At 39.1% G+C, this 19,204-nt stretch overlaps 1 protein-coding gene across 1 annotated transcript in view; it reads right to left on the bottom strand.

Annotated features, from left to right (window-relative positions):
* Nucleotides 1–19,204, bottom strand: part of polybromo (protein) — a 149,900-nt gene that overhangs the window by 66,223 nt on the left and 64,473 nt on the right. The window contains exons 16-18 of the mRNA XM_083118454.1: nt 12,102–12,269; nt 8,926–9,131; nt 1,553–1,732 (exon numbers count right to left, since the gene is read on the bottom strand). Coding sequence (XP_082974580.1) covers nt 1,553–1,732; nt 8,926–9,131; nt 12,102–12,269 — 554 coding nt within the window. The remainder of the gene's footprint in view (nt 1–1,552; nt 1,733–8,925; nt 9,132–12,101; nt 12,270–19,204) is intronic.

Below are 19,204 nucleotides of genomic sequence, written 5' to 3'. Positions count from 1 at the left end.
ACCACAATGAATATCTACATATGTACGAACTGAATGGATGGTAACTGTAGTTAGTATCAGTAGTGTAGATAATTGTAGTTTACTGCTTTGCATTTATTATATGTGTGCGTTTTGATAACGATCTTGAGTTTAGGCACCTTTTTAGGGAATGCTGATTGATGCTTGAAACAACTAGAGCAATTTGTTATAGTTGTTGCATCACATTACAGTAAATTTTGGAGGTTCATAAGTAACCCTGAAGCGACACTACAAAAGTGTCATAAGCTTCAACCTAAAGAAACTTTGTACTTTCTACTAATTCATAGGTCTAATGATCCACGGAATTTAACGCGTTATCCATTTGTTATAAACCAAGTAGATTGTTACAAGGAAAGCACATTTTAATGTTTGCGTAACAGTACAGTATTAATTGCTGGTTTTCAGAAAATCTGCTCTAGAAAACTTTCAACAACATCTGGTACTTGGCAAGGCTCAATCTTGAAAAAAGACTGAAATTTTCCTACACATTGACATCCTTAATGTCATTGATGTCATCCTTACAATAACATGCTTAATTTGTTAAACTCAGTAGGGCATTTGACTGCCACGTGGGAGACCCAGGTCCGATTCCTGGGGTGGGTGATCTAAGGTCGAAATTGTTCCAGCCTTGTCTCCTCATAAAGTGGCTCTGGAGCTCACTCAGCCACAAATCAATGGGTATCTGGGGGGCAACCTGGGGGGGGGGGGGGTAAAGGCAGCTGGATCATGGTGCTGATCACATCACCTCTAAAATGGCCACAATCAAGATTGAATGGCACCCTACTCCACCATCCACTAAAAATGTGCCATCATAGCACAGTGCTATATGCACAGGGAACATTACCTTTATTCACACAAAGACCAATAAGAAATGGCATTATTCTTCACTTGATATCACTGAGTTCCACAACAAAGATACTAAACATGAGATGGGAAAGTCCAGAATTGCTTTTTTGAAAAATGCATACGTCGCAATGTATTTTACAATGATTCAATTAATGAACAATTCTCTTTGAAGTCCAAAATATCTACAACAAATAATAAATCTTACATAAAAGTATAACAACATATCAATATAGGGAGGAATAAACATCTGTGGTGAAACAGCCGAGAGCTCTCACACCAAAGGTGAGAGTGCTAATCATTAGACTATGCATGAGTTCTATCATACAGGAATGATAAAAAAAAGCCATCTGCTGTATCCCAGAGTGGGTCATTAATGCACAACTGCACTGACCTCATAGAAATAAGCAAAAATTATGATAAAATATCCTTACAATGTTTCAGTGATTTTAAATGATGTACCACTATAGGAATGTTTTCATATACTGAATACTACATGAGGTACTCTACATATAGCCTGAAACATGTGTTATTGCTGGGCAGGCTTCCGATGTGAATATCTGACAAGTAACACATGTTTCTGAGTGGATGGTGGGAGTAGCCCCAGAATTTAATAGAACTTTGATAAATCAGTTCTTTGTCAGTGTAATAATTTGCTAGCGTTTTTATTCATTCCCTGAAACACATATACCTTTGCTTGATGAAAAATGACTGAAGCTCAATGGAATCTTCAAATACTTGAGAGTCTGTGCGCGACAATCGCCGAGCTCTTTCCAGACAAGCAAATACATCTTCCTGGAAAAGATCCAGCCGGCGATAGAGGCCTCTGTCTAGCCGTCTCTTGATGAGGTCCAACGATAATGCTCGAACTCTGAAAGAACAAAAAAAAATGTAATACATAGAACAATATGACACATACGCAGAATTATGAAAATAAAAAAAAACAGCACAAAATTTGTTTTCAGGATGAGTGGTGCAGTTTCCTTCACTGAGTGCAAAGAACAGAATGAAAGGGAGATCTATGTGGCCTTGTGTCAGGCAGAAGCTAGAATTTTACTTCTGGAAATATTTTTTTAAATACCCTGAGAACATGTTACTTACACACGTCTATAAGAGATACATAGAGACATACATATTTTGTTTTTGACAGAAACATGATATGTGAAATAACACACTGTAATGTTCACTTTCTATATTTTGAAAGGTTTTAGGTAATTTTCCTGCCATGTTTTGTCATGAATAGAGGGTGGATTTTTGCATATTTGCTTGTTTTTTCCCCTTGGGGAAAACACATGCTTTCAACGGATTCATTCATTTCACTTGATTGGAAACACTCTGGCAAAGTTGTACAGTGCATATAAATGCATATTTGAGCTTAATGTGCATATTTTTTGCATATATTGGAAATAATTTAGTGCAATCATTTATTTCAAGTGTGTATCTTCCATTTTATTGTCCTTTGTGTCAAGAGTAACCTATATCACCATAGTTGGTTCAAGTACATCTAATAACAGGAAACTATAGTTGTTCCAAAATGAAAGAAAACCACCCTCCCGCCAATCACAGACATAAAAAAGAAATGAGTCATAGTTACAGGTGCCAGTGACAGCAAGGTGGCATTAGTATTTGTTAGTTAATCTTTCATAAATTTGGTTGACTGCCTGTGTCTGAGTGGTACTTGTTTGAGCAGGGGATAAGGGGTGCATTTCCTATTTGGTTGCATCTGTGCATCCCTTGCGGAGATGCTACATATACAGGGTGATTGGTAATTTGAACTATTTCTGGAAAGGGGTAATACTAGAGCACATTTGCAACAAATTTGACCCTATGCACCGGGGGTCGGAAATCAATGGGTTTCGAGTTATTGAAGTTATTTTTGACATATTCCGACTTGCGACCAAAAAACTACTAATTGTGAAAAAACTATTGCACCCTGGGCACTTAATCGACATGTTGCTAACAGCTGACGACTGAGTAACTACTGGAAAAAAAAATTCATGCCCAAAATTCCCATACCAACAGAAAGAAACAGTCATTGGAGCACACGTCATGAAGAAATTTTGAAATTATCGTTTAAATCGAAGAGAATTACTCAAAAAAAAGGTAACACACTTAGCGTAAAAATTACGGAGAAAACTTCGTCGTTTCATAAGCTCTCCAAAAAGATACAAATGTTTTCAACTGGCACACGCGTTGGGGGAGAAATCTGAATAAAAAGCGGAGAAAGCACGTTGTAGACCTCTGTGTAAAGTGAAAGAAGTTGTCGGTTGTGAGAAATAAAGGAACGAAAATGAGTGAAATAATAATGTTATTTACCATTATCATGATTCCAGGTTGTCAGAATTAACCGTTACGAAAACTACAAATCCTGTTCCAATTGCCTCCCCGGTTACGTATGCAAGCACGCAGCCTGCGGCGTACTTCAGACACACATTCACTCGCGTTGACACTCAGTCTCTTATGTATTGGGCGGCTGTCACAATTCTCTCTCTAAACTCTTTTTGGGAATCCACTGGTGTACTGTAGTCTAACTCTTTCATGTGAACCCAAATGTAAAAGTCACATGGCATCAAATCTGGACTCCTCACCGGCCAGGGGGTCGGGCTGCCTCGACCAATCCATCGCATGGGATAATTGTCGTCCAGCCACTGTCGCACACCCCGGAAATAGTGGGCTGGGCAGCCATCATGTTGGTAAATCATACCCCTTTTTGTGACGAGTGGCACATCCTCCAGCAGCGTAGTCAATTCTTCCTTTAGTTTTCGTAGGTAATGCCCTCCGGCAGACTTTTAACCTTTCGGGCTGTTTGTCATCCTTCTTGGATGAAGACAGCAGTATTTTATCAAATGTTTTTTGTTTTTTGCGAAGAGCTGGACTCTTCCACTGTCTGTAAGAAGGTTTTTGGTTTGTTTCTTCTGACTTTTTAATGTGTTGTGTTTGTCTCGTGCAGGTCTTTTTACAACCTTGCACTTTTAGTTTTTCCCAAGTGGCTATTTACACCCCTTTTTAAAGTTTTCAGTCAGAATTTTAGATAAGGGGATATTTCCCCGTATATATAGAAGGGTGCGAAATGGCCTTAAGTGCCGACGCACCCAGAAATTTTAAATCAATCCATTCCAATCGTAGGTAATGCCGTTTAGGTTTTGTGGCAGATAGAATGGCCCGATCACATGATTGTGGATGATTCCCATTTAGCGAGTTAGCGAGAATTTTCTCTGCTGAGCCTTTTATTTATATTTTCTGGGGTTATGACCCTTAGGGAACCAAAAATGCGCATTATGAAAATTCGTAATACCATCGTGGTCGAATTTGGATTCGTCCGTCCACAGAATTCTTGTCATATGATGGAAGTCTACAACGTGCTTTCTCCGCTTTTATTCAGATTTCTCCCACAACGCGTGTGCCAGTTGAAAACATTTGTATCTTTTTGGAGAGCTTATGAAACGACGAAGTTTTCTCCGTAATTTTTACGCTAAGTGTGTTACCATTTTTTTGAGTAATTCTCTTCGATTTAAAAGATAATTTCCAAATTTCTTCATGACGTGTGCTCCAATGACTGTTTCTTTTCTGTGGGCATGGGAATTTTGGGCATGAATTTTTTTTTCCAGTAGTCACTCAGACGTCAGCTGTTAGCAACATGTCGATTAAGTGCCCAGGGTGCAGTAGTTTTTTCACAATTAGTAGTTTTTTGGTCGCAAGTCGGAATATGTCACGAAAATCTACAAACTTCGATAACTCAAAACCCATTGATTTCGACCCCCGGTGCATAGGGTCAAATTTGTTGCAAATGTGCTCTAGTATTACCCCTTTCCAGGAATAGGTCGAATTACCAATCACCCTGTATATATATGCGCTTATGCTTCCAAAGAATTTACTGGAATCCCCCATCCCAACCTGGAAATATTTAAAATACTGCATCCAGTGTAAGAATGAAATAAATGTAAACAAAAGCATGTGACCTGTGAAGTTTGGACTTGATTCCATAATTCTGATGTCTATTATTTTTAGATAAGGTACCTGAAATAATCCTCCCTCGCACCCTCCTTCACTATACAAGCCTAGGGAAAAGGCATTTTTTTCTTTTTCAAATACTCTATAGCCTTATGCTTTAGAACAGCTGCCATCTGAACTAATCTATTGAATTTGTCTCGAGCCATGTCCATCTGTTTGCATCCACTCCATGCTTGCTGTGGATGGATAATAGTTAAAAGTTTGTAATACCAGTAAATTGAAGAGGAAAGTTATTCAACAATGATTAAGAGACGATGATTGTGGCCGCGGTGGCTCAGTCGGTAACGCATCTGACTATCATGCTAAAGGTCAAGGGTTCGATCCAAGGCCGGTTCAAATCCGGGAACTTTTCTAACGTTGGAAGTGGCTCCGGCGCCAACCCAGCGTCGAATAACATGGGTGCCTGGGGAAACCTGGGGGGTAAAGGTGGTCAGGGGCATGGTGCTGATCACATCACCCCCCCTCACGACCGGATCAAGGAAGTGTGGGGCGTTAACCCCACACCCCCTATATGCCTTCATGGCGTGGTGCTAAGCACAGGGGAACACTTTACTTTTTTTTACTTTTTTAAGAGACGATGATTTGGCTACTAGTGATGCCTAGAGGCACATATTTTTGGTAAATAAAAAAGCAAAATTTCGGTACAAAAATAGAGTCAATTTCGGTTTCAAAAGCAGTAGATAAAATGACATTTTGGTTTTAAAAATGTCAATATAATCCCAAATTGATTTAAAACCTGCACTTACTACACAAAATAAACGTATCCCTTCTAATGCACATTTATGTTGTTACCAGAATATTAAATTTATTCCTGTATAAAGAGGCCCATCTTTGCTTCTCAAATATTTACAGCAGAATTAACCAATTTTCCATGAATTGCATAACTCACAGGATAATTCTGACTTCAAAAAGTGCCATGTCGGTAAATAAACTCTAAATTTCGTGTTTAAGAGTCTATTTTGCATTTTGCAGCTCATTTCGCATTATTTCGTGGCAAAACAGGGTGGGAAAATGCACCTCATACCTTTTAGAAACATTAACATTAACATTACAATGTGTTATTTGACATTTCGTGTTTTGTCAAAAACGAAATATGCATGCCTCTACTGATACCACACTTAATATCAAGTCTACCCTGAGTAAATTGAAGAGGAAAGTGTTTCAACAATGATTAAGAGACGATGATTGTGGTCGCGGTGGCTCAGTCGGTAACGCATCTGACTATCATGCTAAAGGTCAAGGGTTCGATCCAAGGCCGGTTCAAATCCGGGAACTTTTCTAACGTTGGAAGTGGCTCCGGCGCCAACCCAGCGTTGAATAACATGGGTGCCTGGGGAAACCTGGGGGGTAAAGGTGGTCAGGGGCATGGTGCTGATCACATCACCCCCACTCACGACCGGATCAAGGAAGTGTGGGGCGTTAACCCCACACCCTCTATATGCCTTCATGGCGTGGTGCTAAGCACAGGGGAACACTTTACTTTTTTTTACTTTTTTAAGAGACGATGATTTGGCTACTAGTGATGCCTAGAGGCACATATTTTTGGTAAATAAAAAAGCAAAATTTCGGTACAAAAATAGAGTCAATTTCGGTTTCAAAAGCAGTAAATAAAATGACATTTTGGTTTTAAAAATGTTAATATAATCCCAAATTGATTTAAAACCTGCACTTACTACACAAAATAAACGTATCCCTTCTAATGCACATTTATGTTATTACCAGAATATTAAATTTATTCCTGTATAAAGAGGCCCATCTTTGCTTCTCAAATATTTACAGCAGAATTAACCAATTTTCCATGAATTGCATAACTCACAGGATAATTCTGACTTCAAAAAGTGCCATGTCGGTAAATAAACTCTAAATTTCGTGTTTAAGAGTCTATTTTGCATTTTGCAGCTCATTTCGCATTATTTCGTGGCAAAACAGGGTGGGAAAATGCACCTCATACCTTTTAGAAACATTAACATTACAATGTGTTATTTGACATTTCGTGTTTTGTCAAAAACGAAATATGCATGCCTCTACTGATACCACACTTAATATCAAGTCTACCCTGAGCATTTAAGTATTAAATTTAATATCTTAGGTATCCAGAATAATTTACTGTGCTTCACATGGAAGTTTACACAACTATTATTGTCCCACATGTCAACTTCTCGCCATCTGTCATGGCCATAATTCCGCCGTGAACAGAATGGGTTCCTTCTTCCATACCGTAAGGACAAAGCATAGAGTTTCCAAAGTTGGTGGTGTTAGTTCATTCTTCGAATTTCTGGCATTCCTACGGAAATCAGAATACAACCATTTATCCACAATGATGTCTAAAATCAAAGTTGAAAAAAATAAGTGTATTTTTAGTCTCAACTATTTGATTAGTACTAGGGCTGAGCCGATACCGATGCTGATGTACCAGTGGTATCGGTATTGGAAAGTATTGGTAGGAATTCATCTACCAATACCAGCCGATACTTTTCCGACATATTGAACTTTCACGGGGTCTGAAAAAAATGTGGTGCGACATTTTTGCAGAGTCTAATTATCCCACAAATTATGCAAAATTCAAACTTTCTATGTATTTTGCACCAAAAACTATATTTTGCGATTACATGATAACTATTTTAATATTCTGATGAAATTCTTGAATATTCTAAAGCAAATTTCTTGGTAAATTGATGCATATATTTACACACCAATATTGGTTAACATTTTGAAAAAAATAATTATTGCAATTTTCACGTATCGGTATTTGTATTGGTGGGAATCAGTAAGAGTATCGGCATCGGTTCAAAGTAGTATCGGCTCAGCCCTAATTATTACCACTTTTTGTCCATGTATATTCTATATAAAAGAACACTACAATAGTTTGCACCAAGATTTCTTGGCTTCGTAAACCATGTGCGACAGTGTATTCAACAATATATTTTGACTGTGTAAGATTAGTTGTGGATATCTGTGAAACTTTATAAATTTCCTTTACAAATTTTGCATGTAATGGAGGGTATTTTCACTGTTTTTTAGTTGTAACTGTTAATATCTATCATGATCCTGGTGTTTGAGGCACAATCTAAAATAAGCCCCAGCAATTAGCCATCATTTCCTGCTTTGTAAACCATCTTTATCTGTAGAAGTACAAATGACAGAAATGCAATATTCTTCATTATCCATGTTAAGCAATTATATTAGCCAACTATGATGGAAATATGGGTCTATATAGGTAGGACTGCCTTCAAATCTCGGAATTATATGGGCAGTGGGATGCCCTCTTTTGACTGTGCAGTCAAAAGCATACATAGAACGTAACACACTGTTTTAAGGACAGGTTTCTGAAATTTATACTGCATATTTTGCCTGTTTTTAATGCATATTTCGGTCCACTCCCTAGTCATGAAACAATGAGAAATAAAATGCAAAATAAATTATTAAACATGAAATTTAGAGTTTATTTGCACATGCAATGCTTTCTGAAGTCGAAATTACTACTTTGTGAGCTACGCAAAATCACAGAAAATTGTATAATTCTGCTGTTAAAATTGAGAATCGAAAGACCAAAGCCAGAAACTGATTACAGCGGTATCAGCCAATATCAGTACATCGGCATCAGTATCGGATCAGCCCTAATATTCACTCAAATTGCCTCAGCTCTATGGCCTCCCAGCCTAGAGTAAGGTATGAGAGAAAAAGTTGTTTTTGGAAGAGGAAACTGCGGTAACTCTGAAATCTCAATGTATGATACTTATATTTGGAATGCACTAAACAGGCCTACATACTTTCACATTTCATTCTTTTTTTATTTTCTCTTGTTTTCATTCTTTCATAAATATTTCACTCCATCAATAAAGTTCTATGAGAAAACACAAATTATTTATTAGAAATTTATATTGTTGTTAGGGCATTTTTTAATGTTCTACGGTATATTTACGGAAATTTCTTGTATGTGCATATTTTATTTATCATATTTTGGAAATGTTTAAAAATCCTATGCAGCTTTTTTATACACTAGCACTCTTCATACATGTGAATAACCAATTAATTGAAAACATCAAAACTCACTTCTTCCCCTCAATTTCATCATGTTCAGGTAATTCCGCCATAGAGTCTGAGAAGCATCGTCCTTCCTCATCCTGATGATTGTAGACGGACGTAAACAGAGAGGTGAGGAGCTCTTGCACAGCTGCCGGTACATCTGGAACTGCTTCTTCATCCTCTCGTAGCTGCAGTTTGGTCTGCAGAGCGACTCTTTGCAACATCAGTGCATCCTGCAAAGACAGTTTACTGCTTACATTCTTAGGAAAATACTAAAAAAAAGTGTAAGCACCACATTCTACTTTTACAGACTACTTTAAAGTGTTGAAAGGGCATTAAGCTCTGCAATAAGGAAACTTATGAAATCTTCAGCTAAGAAAAGAGTTTTATACTTCCATTTATGATTGTAGTTCAGATTTATTGCACTAAAAACATGAAAAATTGGTAAAATGTTTGATTTTAAGTCCACTTTATGCACATACAGGCTAATCGAGACTGGTCTACTGTTTAAAGTAGGATCCGAACCACTGTGCCATGTGCTACAACTGGGTATTGAACCTGGGACCCCTTGATTAAAAGGCTATGACGTTACCGTTACCCTATCGGGGAGGCCTAAAATTGGTAAATTGGCACTAAAAATTATGAAAATAGGAAACGTAAAATTATAAAACAAGAGTCCAAAATAGCTAGTAAACATGAACTTATTACTTTTCTCGGTCAGTTACACACATATTTTTTCTACTGCATTTTTTAATTTTTATGTCACTTTTCTGTTACTTTTGATGATCACAACAATGATGATGAAGGTGAACAGATGAAATTGTTGAAGGGACACTCAGAAAACAAGAGATTAGCTTCTATAGTGCAATGAAGAGGGAGTCACAGTAATGAAAAAAGTGAAAACAAGCAAAAAAAAAAATCTCCTGTAGTAGTTTATGGCTATTACAAGTTACGGGATAACACACACTCCCTTCATCAAACATTTAATAAAATAAGGCAGAGTGTGTGTTATCCCAAAATGTCACAACAAAATCTGTGATTTTAGGTTTGTAACAGCCATAAACTACAGGAGAAATAATTCTATAATGCAAGCAATGCATACACACAAGGGAAAAAACATTAAAGATTGCAATTTCAACAAGAATTTTAAAAAACAGGTATTGATAGGTAGTAAACAAATGTGCTGTTGGGTTCAAAACAACATGAAAGTTAAAATACTAAAATCTACATTTTAATACAAAGGAATAAAAATGGCAAAAAGACAAAAATCCACACTCCAAAAATGAGTGAGTGAGTGAGCTTTTGTCTTAAGTCCACTTTATGCACAGAAAGGTTAATCGGGACTGAACCTACAGTTTAATTGATTGATTGATTTGATGTTTTAAGTCCACTTTATGCACAGTAAGGCTAATTGGGACTGGATCTACAGTTTAAAGTGGGATCCGAACCACTATGTGCCTCCACCGGGTATCGAACACGGACCCCTTGATTACAAGGCAACGACGCTACCACTGCGCCATTGGGAAGGCGAACCTACAGTTTAAAGTAGGATCTCAACCACTATGTGCATCTACCGGGTATCAAACCTGTGACACCTTGATTACAAGGATGAGAATTCAAAGTAACCAGGCAAAGTATAGTTTATTTACCGTTTAAAATCATAAGAGTACAGTCCTTATTACAAGTTGCACCTTGTCACAAACAGGAAGTTTGTAAGATTCAATGGAGTTGTCACAACAATCCACATAACACATGTTGCAACAGCCCATTGAGGGCCCGGGTCTACCTACTGACTACTGGTCTCACTCCCACCTGATTCTGCCCACTCACTTATCCAAGGTGGGAGATTATCCGACAAGTTACAGACTGACGTGTGGTCAGCACGACGAATCCCCAGTCTTTGGAGGTTTTCATGACTGGGGGATGCTCCTCATTCGTAGCTCTCCAATTTCGTCACGATGGTGGGTGGCTACCGGTCCCACACACAGGCCAAACTATCAGGAGAAACATTGTTATGCTTCCCCCAGAAGGCAAGAACCTGCATACATCCCGTAGCCGGAGCGCAAAGCCTGATGCCTTAGACTGCACAGGCCCTCCTCCATGAGTTCGAGTCTGTCTGGGTTCAGTCTCTGGGTTTTCGGCCTGTGTATAGGACCGGTGGAAACCAGGCATCATGAGGAAATTGGGGAGACTGGCAGTTAGGAGATAGGCCATTCCAGGGATGTAGAGCCACGGCTTATATTAGACCGCACGGCCACGATGCGGGACCAGAACAATCCATATGCATTTACATTTTTCTTATTCTGTGTTGATCTTCTGCCACTTTTGACTTATAACATAACAATAAGGAATGGTTAGCTGAAGCTCTTGAATAAACACCCATGCCCAGATTGGGACTCAAACCTTGAACCTTTGGCAGCAAGATTGCAAACTGATTGTCGTGGAAGCTGTAGAAGAAACCAGCAAATCAAACTACATATTGCACTGATGGAGATCCAACATGGCTGCTTCTTTACTTGTAACAAAACACTTCATTTCATAGTTACCAGATCATCATACTTGTTACTTATGTCTCTTCATCACATAGGCAACTGAATTAATAGAGAAGCGACCACAACCAAGAACAACTTGAGAATAGCAAAAGTATTAAGGGAACACACAAATGAAAAAAAAACAGTTATTGTTTGAGCTATTCATTATTTGGATGGGATGGGGTGCCGGATATGGCAAAATGTTCTTTTTGAAAACATTTGTTCTATTTCAACAAGAAATGTGAATAATTAAAAGTATCCATGCTCATATCAGAAGAATAAAAAGCACAGCACACAGCAAAATATTAAAATGTAACATTTTGCAGGATTTTTACACTTGCATTGTTAAGATAGAAATAGAGGGCCAAGATAAAAGGGGTCTATATGATGCTTGACAACAGGAGTGAGAAACCAGCAAAACATCAGATATTTAAAAGTGCTATTATGTGCTGAGCTTTATATACTTCAGGTTTGAATAGGTGAAGAAAGTGTGTGTAAGAATATACTTTACAGAGTAAAGATACTGAATTAATACAAATAAAAAAAGAATTAGCACAGAAATTTTGAAAAACTCTTTCCCTCAAAATTTCTAAGGTAATGCATGTTCTGCATCCATCCAAAAACAAGACATCAAGCATATATATACAGAACTGGAAAACAAGTAACACTTACCTTGTAAATCTGGGAGTCAGGCTCATTGTATTTACATGCATTATCAAACATGAGAACAAAATCTGACACCATATCGTCCAGACTTTCATACTGGCCTGCCTTCAGCTTTTGACCTATCTTCTCCAAATCTATAGGCCTCTTTATCACTTCATAATAATCGGGATATTCCTACAATGAAGAGAAGAGAAATGATTAGCAACGATGGAATTAAGCCAGTCTCCCACAGAACTAGAAAGATCTGGCAGCTGGACTTGGCACTAAATTGTTACCTGGCTATTACGAGGGTCACTATTTATATTTTGAGCCTAACAATGAAAAAACAGGAATTTGGCATTGAAAACTGCTTTATTGTTTTTCAAAGTATTCTCCTTTATGGTCAATACACTTTTGCATTCGTTCGAACCATTTGCAAAGCCGCCGACGAAAATCGTTGTCCACGCAATTTATTCTTGACATTCGGGAACAAGAAGAAGTCATTGGATGCCAAATCAGGACTGTACGGCGGATGACCCATCAATTCGATTTTTTGACTGTTCATAAAATCGGTTCTTAGACGAGATGTGTGACAGCTGGCATTGTCTTGATGAAGAATGATCCGACGGCGTTTGTTTGTTTTCCGTATTTGACCGAAGACCTCTGGCAAACAAATTGTTGTGTACCATTCAGAGTTGACCGTTTTACGTTCCTCTAAAGGCACAGTTGCCACATGACCAGTTTTCCCGAAAAAACAGGCGACCATTTGTTTCGATGTGCTTCGAGCGCGAACAACTTTTGTTGGATTGGGTTTATCCTGAAACACCCATACAGTCGACTGCTGTTTACGTTCCGGCTCATATGCATATATCCATGATTCGTCACCTGTTACAATCTTATATACGCCTTTTGAAGCACCACGATTGTATTTATTGAGCATTTGTTTGCACCAATTGATGCGAGCGTCTTTTTGAGTTTTTGTCAAATTGTGTGGGATCCAACGAGAACATACCTTTCTCACAGCTAAATGATCATGTAATATTTTATATATGCTGGTGGAACTAATGCCTATGGTTGCCTCAATCTCACAGTATGTCACATGACGATCTTGCAGTATTAGGTTTTGCACAGCATCAATGTTTTCTTGAACAACAACTGATTTTGGATGACCTTCACGAATCTCGTCGTGAGCAAATGGCGGCCACGATTAAATTCGTTATACCAGCGTTTCACAGTGGCAAAGGATGGGGCTTCATCGCCAAATGTGGAAGCAAGTTGATCGATGCACTCTTGTCTTGATAATCCATGTCGAAAATCGTAAAAAATCATCGCACGAAAATGTTCACGAGTTAATTCGATTTTATTCTTGTCGCGCAATCTCCAAGGCAACATAAACAACACAAATGAAGCTATTGACAAAACATTTGAAGTACGTTATGGTCAATAATGCCAGACGATTCCGTGCAAACGTCAAATCGCGCCTATCTTCAATCAGTGTTGCCAAGGCTCAAAATATAAATAGTGACCCTCGTAGTTTTGGTTTCACATGGCACTTGTGACAAATTTGGTTTGCAAGTATGTAATTTGTTTTTCTTATACAGTACATTTGCTAAAGATTGGATTCATCTCATAGTTCTGATTACCATTTATGTGACAAATGTCTTTCAAATTATGAACTATATTCAAGGCTTGTGAAGAAGTAAGTATTTTTGGATCATTGACGAGTTAATGTGACTGCCACAAAGATATTTCCTCTTTTCTTGTGTTTTGATTCTACCAAGATTATTTTAATAGTTCATATTACAGAATAATTTTAACACACATTTATTTTCTTAAAACCGTTATTAGAAAGAGAATATTACAGTTAGACCTTTAACACAAAAACAAGTCTTCAAATGCCACATACCAAATGTGTCCATTAAATAGTAATTAAGATACTTGTTGTCACAGGTAAGCACTGTATTGTTTCCCTTGTTAGTTTCAAATATCTTTACACCTCTCTTCAGAAGTTACGAAGTTATTAGCAGCTGAAGTTGTGAAGTGATACAATTTGTTTATGCAGTAGAGGTCTGCACGGGCCTAAATTGTAAGGCCCGAGTCCGGCCTGGCCTGAGGAAAAGAAACCCGAACCCGACCCGAGTCCGATAATAATTAAACATGAGCCCGGCCCGAGCCCGAAAACATAATTAAAATTACTTTCCAATTCAGCATTTGAAAAAAAAAATGGGCACTGTTGTACTTCGTTAACTAGCTGTTCTAAAAAAAATGTATTCTCATTCTCGAAGTAAACCATAATTTCAATAATTAAAAATTATTTTTCGATGACAATATTCGCTAACAAAATAGCCACGAGGTCCGGGCCCGACCCGAGCCCGAGAAGTTCTAGTTATTTATGGCCCGAGTCCGGCCCGCGGGCCGGGGCGGGCCTAGGCCCGAGGGCCTGGCCCGTGCAGACCTCTATTATGCAGTCTCAAATTACACTGTGTGTATGAGATGATATGTTATGGAGTGATTGAAGTATGAAGTTGTCATAAGGCTTATTTATCTCACTGTTTTGCTTTCGTATGCTGGAAGTTTGAGCTAAACATTTTATTTCCAATGGTCATATGTACATGAGGTGAAGAGAATTCATGATAGATGGAGTGCAGGTGCTGAAAGAAAGCATCTCTGGTTATGTTAGTATCGGCAAGAATCGCTAGATGGCACTGGCCATTCTACATATTTAAACCGTAAAATACGTCTCACCTGTTTGTCAACTATATGGCAAAATCTATTTCATTGTTATTTTAGTTTCATTGTAGTGCAGTTTGACCTAAGTTTATCGAATCTTTCATTCTCAAAAGAATAAACCCGTTAGGCTTGGTGTCATCTTATGCACAGGGATGTTTCGGTCTGACAGTGGTTTTACGGGGTGCTGCAATCTGCACACGTAAACTTAGATAATAAAATATACAGCGTGATACACTCCATGCTATTGCATAAATAGACAATTAGAATTATATATGTTATAATTACATAAAGATCCTTGATACACACACGCACGTCCATAAAACTCAATTAAGCATTCATTTATATGTTATGATATTTTTGGTCAAAACGTGCTGCGAAAGTATGTAAAAACGGAGTGGGATGCGATTCCGCGGAAAGATGGTGGAAATGGAGCTGCTTCGCAATTGAAAATGTGAGATGTAAATCTTCGGATTTCTCAGTTCAGGAAAAAGGTGGATGGTGCCGATGGATTGCCAGTCGTCAATGAACATCGGGTGAACGTAATAACGTTCGCAGAACTTTCGGTGCGTCAGCTGGACTTTCATTGCAGATGAAAGAATAAGGCATTGTAGTGGACTGCTTTGTTTCCTCACCGCATGATGGAGGTAAGCCAGCTTTCAGATAATAGTGTTGCATGAGCTCATGTGAACGTACAGGTTCGGTAGATCTACCCATTTCCTCATCGAAACAAAGCATGCTAACGTGTGTACCGAATCATCGCTTTGTTCCATGTGGCTTGAGCACGATGGCGAATTATGCCATTGCAAGAAAAAAATTAATTTTTCTTGAAACTTGAACGTAAAATAAGTGGAAATATTACAAAAGTTAATATTTGGGTATAAATGTGATCAGACATTATTCACATACCTGATTTGTATCATAAGAAAGCATATATTTTATCTTAAAATATTGTTAAGGTCACATGACCTTATTTGGAAGTGCTTGCGAATAGCGTATGCACCTTTATGCTAGAAAGATTGGCGGGTTGCATACAATCTCACACAAAGGCGTTGGTTGACCTGTCCAAGGTTAACCTTCAATACTGCCATGAATAACCAAGTATAGTTGAGTTTTTTTAGATAAATTGCATATTTATTCCATTTGTATAATTGAAGTACAGTAAATATATAAAATATATATATATATATATATATATAGGATAAAAGCAAGGAGGGCCAAAAGGGCTAAGTAAAAATCAAAGAAGGTAAAAGGAAACACTCACCGGACAGTAGAAAAATTCAAAATTTTCGCTAGCTTCGTAGCATCATCGGTGTGAGGAGAAAGAGACGGAACCGAAAGTTGGGACCCTGCAGAGTTGCCAGGTCCCCATTGAAGAAGAAGCGGTGTGTAGAACGAAAAAAAAACACTGTTTCGTCACCAGGCTCATTGGAAACTATGAGTGGGCAGGATGGGTCGGGAGGGACGGAGGGATGAGGTATGTTGGGAGGGTGGGATGAGGTGTGGGTTAAGGTAGGGACGTTACTGGTTGGCCTTGTTCAGGCCAGGTGGAGTGGTTGTACTCATGGCCGATATATAGGCCCTCTCCCATCTTTGGCGAACAGAGGTGTTGGCTGGTTGGGATATGAGATGGATGATCGCTACCCGGAAGCAGTCATTGAAACTGATGTTGTGGTGGTTGGTGTGGACGGCGACAGTGAACTCCAGGTTGTGGGTGGAGATGCTTGGGATGGAGGGTAAATTTGCCAGTGGCCGTGTGTGCCATGCCATTCCATTCTCTCTGGCCCTCAGGGGACAGCACCTGAACACTTCACCCACCTCCCGCCAGAATTATAACCTCTGCCTACACCAGGCCCTGGTCAACCGCGGATATACCTCCATCCTGGTCACCAAGCACATATCGCGAGCTGCCTCACACACCACTACCACCTAGAAACCTGCTGCAACCAACCCACCTGCACTCATCACCCAATATCATCCCCACTTCAACAAAATCAGGTACACACTACACTCTCTTCTCCCAAGTCTCCACAGTGATCCTGAAACCAAAAACATATTTCCCGACAAACCCAGAGTGGTTTTCAGATGCCCCCCCCCCCCCCAACCTCCAAAACATCCTGGTCCACAACACTCCTTCACCACACATCCAACACTCCCCTGCCCATAAATGCAACCGCCCCAGGTGCAAGACCTGCCCCACCCTCATTACCTCACACCTTCCAGGTGCACACGGCCACTGGCAAATTTACCCTCCATCCCAAGTGGACCTGCCATGCCTCAAACCTAATCTACATCCTCACCTGCAACATCTGTGGTGATTTTTACCTGGGGGAAACATCTACTGCCCTCAACCTCCGCATCAATAACCACCGCTCCTCCACCCACAACCTGGACTTCACTGTCGCCGTTCACACCAACCACCACAACATCCCTTTCAATGATTGCTTCCGGGTAGCGATCATCCATCTCCTACCCCAACGAGCCAACACCTCTGTTCGCAAAAGATGGGAGAGGGTCTATATATCGGCCATGAGTGCAACCACTCCACCTGGCCTGAACAAGGCCAACCAGTAACGTCCCTACCTTAACCCACCTCATCCCTCCGTCCCTCCCGATCCATCCTGCCCACTCATAGTTTCCAACGAGCCTGATGATGAAACAGTGTTTTTTCGTTCTACACACCGCTTCTTCTTCGATGGGGACCTGGCCACTCTGCAGGGTCCCAATTTCCGGTTCCGTCTCTTTCTCCTCACACCGATGATGCTACGAAGTTAGCGAAAATTTTGAATTTTTCTACTGTCCGGTGAGTGTTTCCTTTTACCTTCTTTGATTTTTATATATATACATATTTATTCTGAATAAAATATTTTTCGAGTAGAGATATATATACAGGGTGACTGGTAATTAGATGTATTCCCTGAAAGGGGTTAAAGTAGAGACAATTTGCAATAAATTTGACCATATCATACCCCGTCCGAAAATTAGTAGTTTTCGAGATAATCGAATTTCAATTGTTTTTTTAAAAAAACTGACAATTTTCCACATAAAAAGATGAATTGAGAAAAAAACTGCTCATTGTATGGAACTTATTTCAGCGTTTTCTCATAGCTAACAAATAAGTGGTTCGTTGAAAAAAAGTTTTTCCCAAATAACAATCACATGTAAGTAACGGGTGGGTCTAAACTTACAAGTGATGATAAGAAAATGCACTCTTAGTTTACTTGTCAACGTATTAATAACAAGAATGGTATGACACGAAGCGTACAAATTACTTAAATTACTTCCTTGTGTCATCTGCTATCCAACAAGGTACAAATGTTGCTAATATTCACATTTGTGTACAAGAAATAATACTTCATTCATCTTCATGTGAATGGAATCAATGAACATTACACGTCTTGCTCAAAGTGGGCACCTCCGTTACGAATGCAGGCACGCAGGTTTTTACGGACATTTGGTCTCTTAACTCGTGATGTGATGGTGTCCTTGATGTGTTGACCAGCTGTTAAGATCTTCTACCTGAGCTCTTCTTGCGAGTTTTTCCCGTGTCTTGTCATGTGGCTCCAAATGCAAAAGTCACAAGGCTTCAAATCGATCGGGGGATCGAGCTGGGCAGTCATCATGCTGATAAATCATGTCACATCTTGTAGATAGAGGCACATCCTCCAACAACATTACCATCCCGTTCCTCAAAAAATGTTCATAAGTGATGCCATTTAAGATTTGGGTCAGGAAAAATGGCTCAATCAAATGATTGATGATTACGCCCATCCATACTTCTGCCTGGGCGTGCGACAGTGACTGGATGAAAATTACCCAAAGAAATGGATTGGCCGACGTGGCCCGATTACCTGGCCAGCTCGATCCCCCGATTTGAGGCCTTGCGACTTTTACATTTGGACCCACATGACAAGACACCGGTAAACTTGCAAAAAGAGCTCAGGGAGAGAATCTTAACAGCTGGTCAACACATCAAGGACACCATCACATCACGAGTTAAGAGACCAAATGTCCGTAAAAACCTGCGTGCCTGCATTCGTAACGGAGGTGCCCACTTTGAGCAAGATGTGTAATGTTCTTTAATTGTATTGTTCATTGATTCCATTCACATGAAGATGAATGAAGTATTATTTCTTGTACACAAATGTGAATGTTAGCAACATTTGTACCTTATTGGATAGCAGATGACACAAGGAAGTAATTTAAGTAATTTGTACGCTTCGTGCCATACCATTTTTGTTATTAATACGTTGCCAAGTAAACTAAGAGTGCATTTTCTTATCATCACTTGTAAGTTTAGACCCACCCGTTACTTACATGTGATTGTTATTTGGGAAAAACTTTTTTTCAACAAACCACTTATTTGTTAGCTATGAGAAAACGCTGAAATAAGTTCCATACAA

This window comes from Lepisma saccharinum, chromosome 3, assembly GCF_977018435.1.
Source record: "Lepisma saccharinum chromosome 3, izLepSacc3.1, whole genome shotgun sequence".
Lineage (NCBI taxonomy): Eukaryota > Metazoa > Arthropoda > Insecta > Zygentoma > Lepismatidae > Lepisma > Lepisma saccharinum.
Note: the sequence above shows the minus strand (reverse complement) of the source record. Positions and strands in the feature narration are given on the sequence as shown.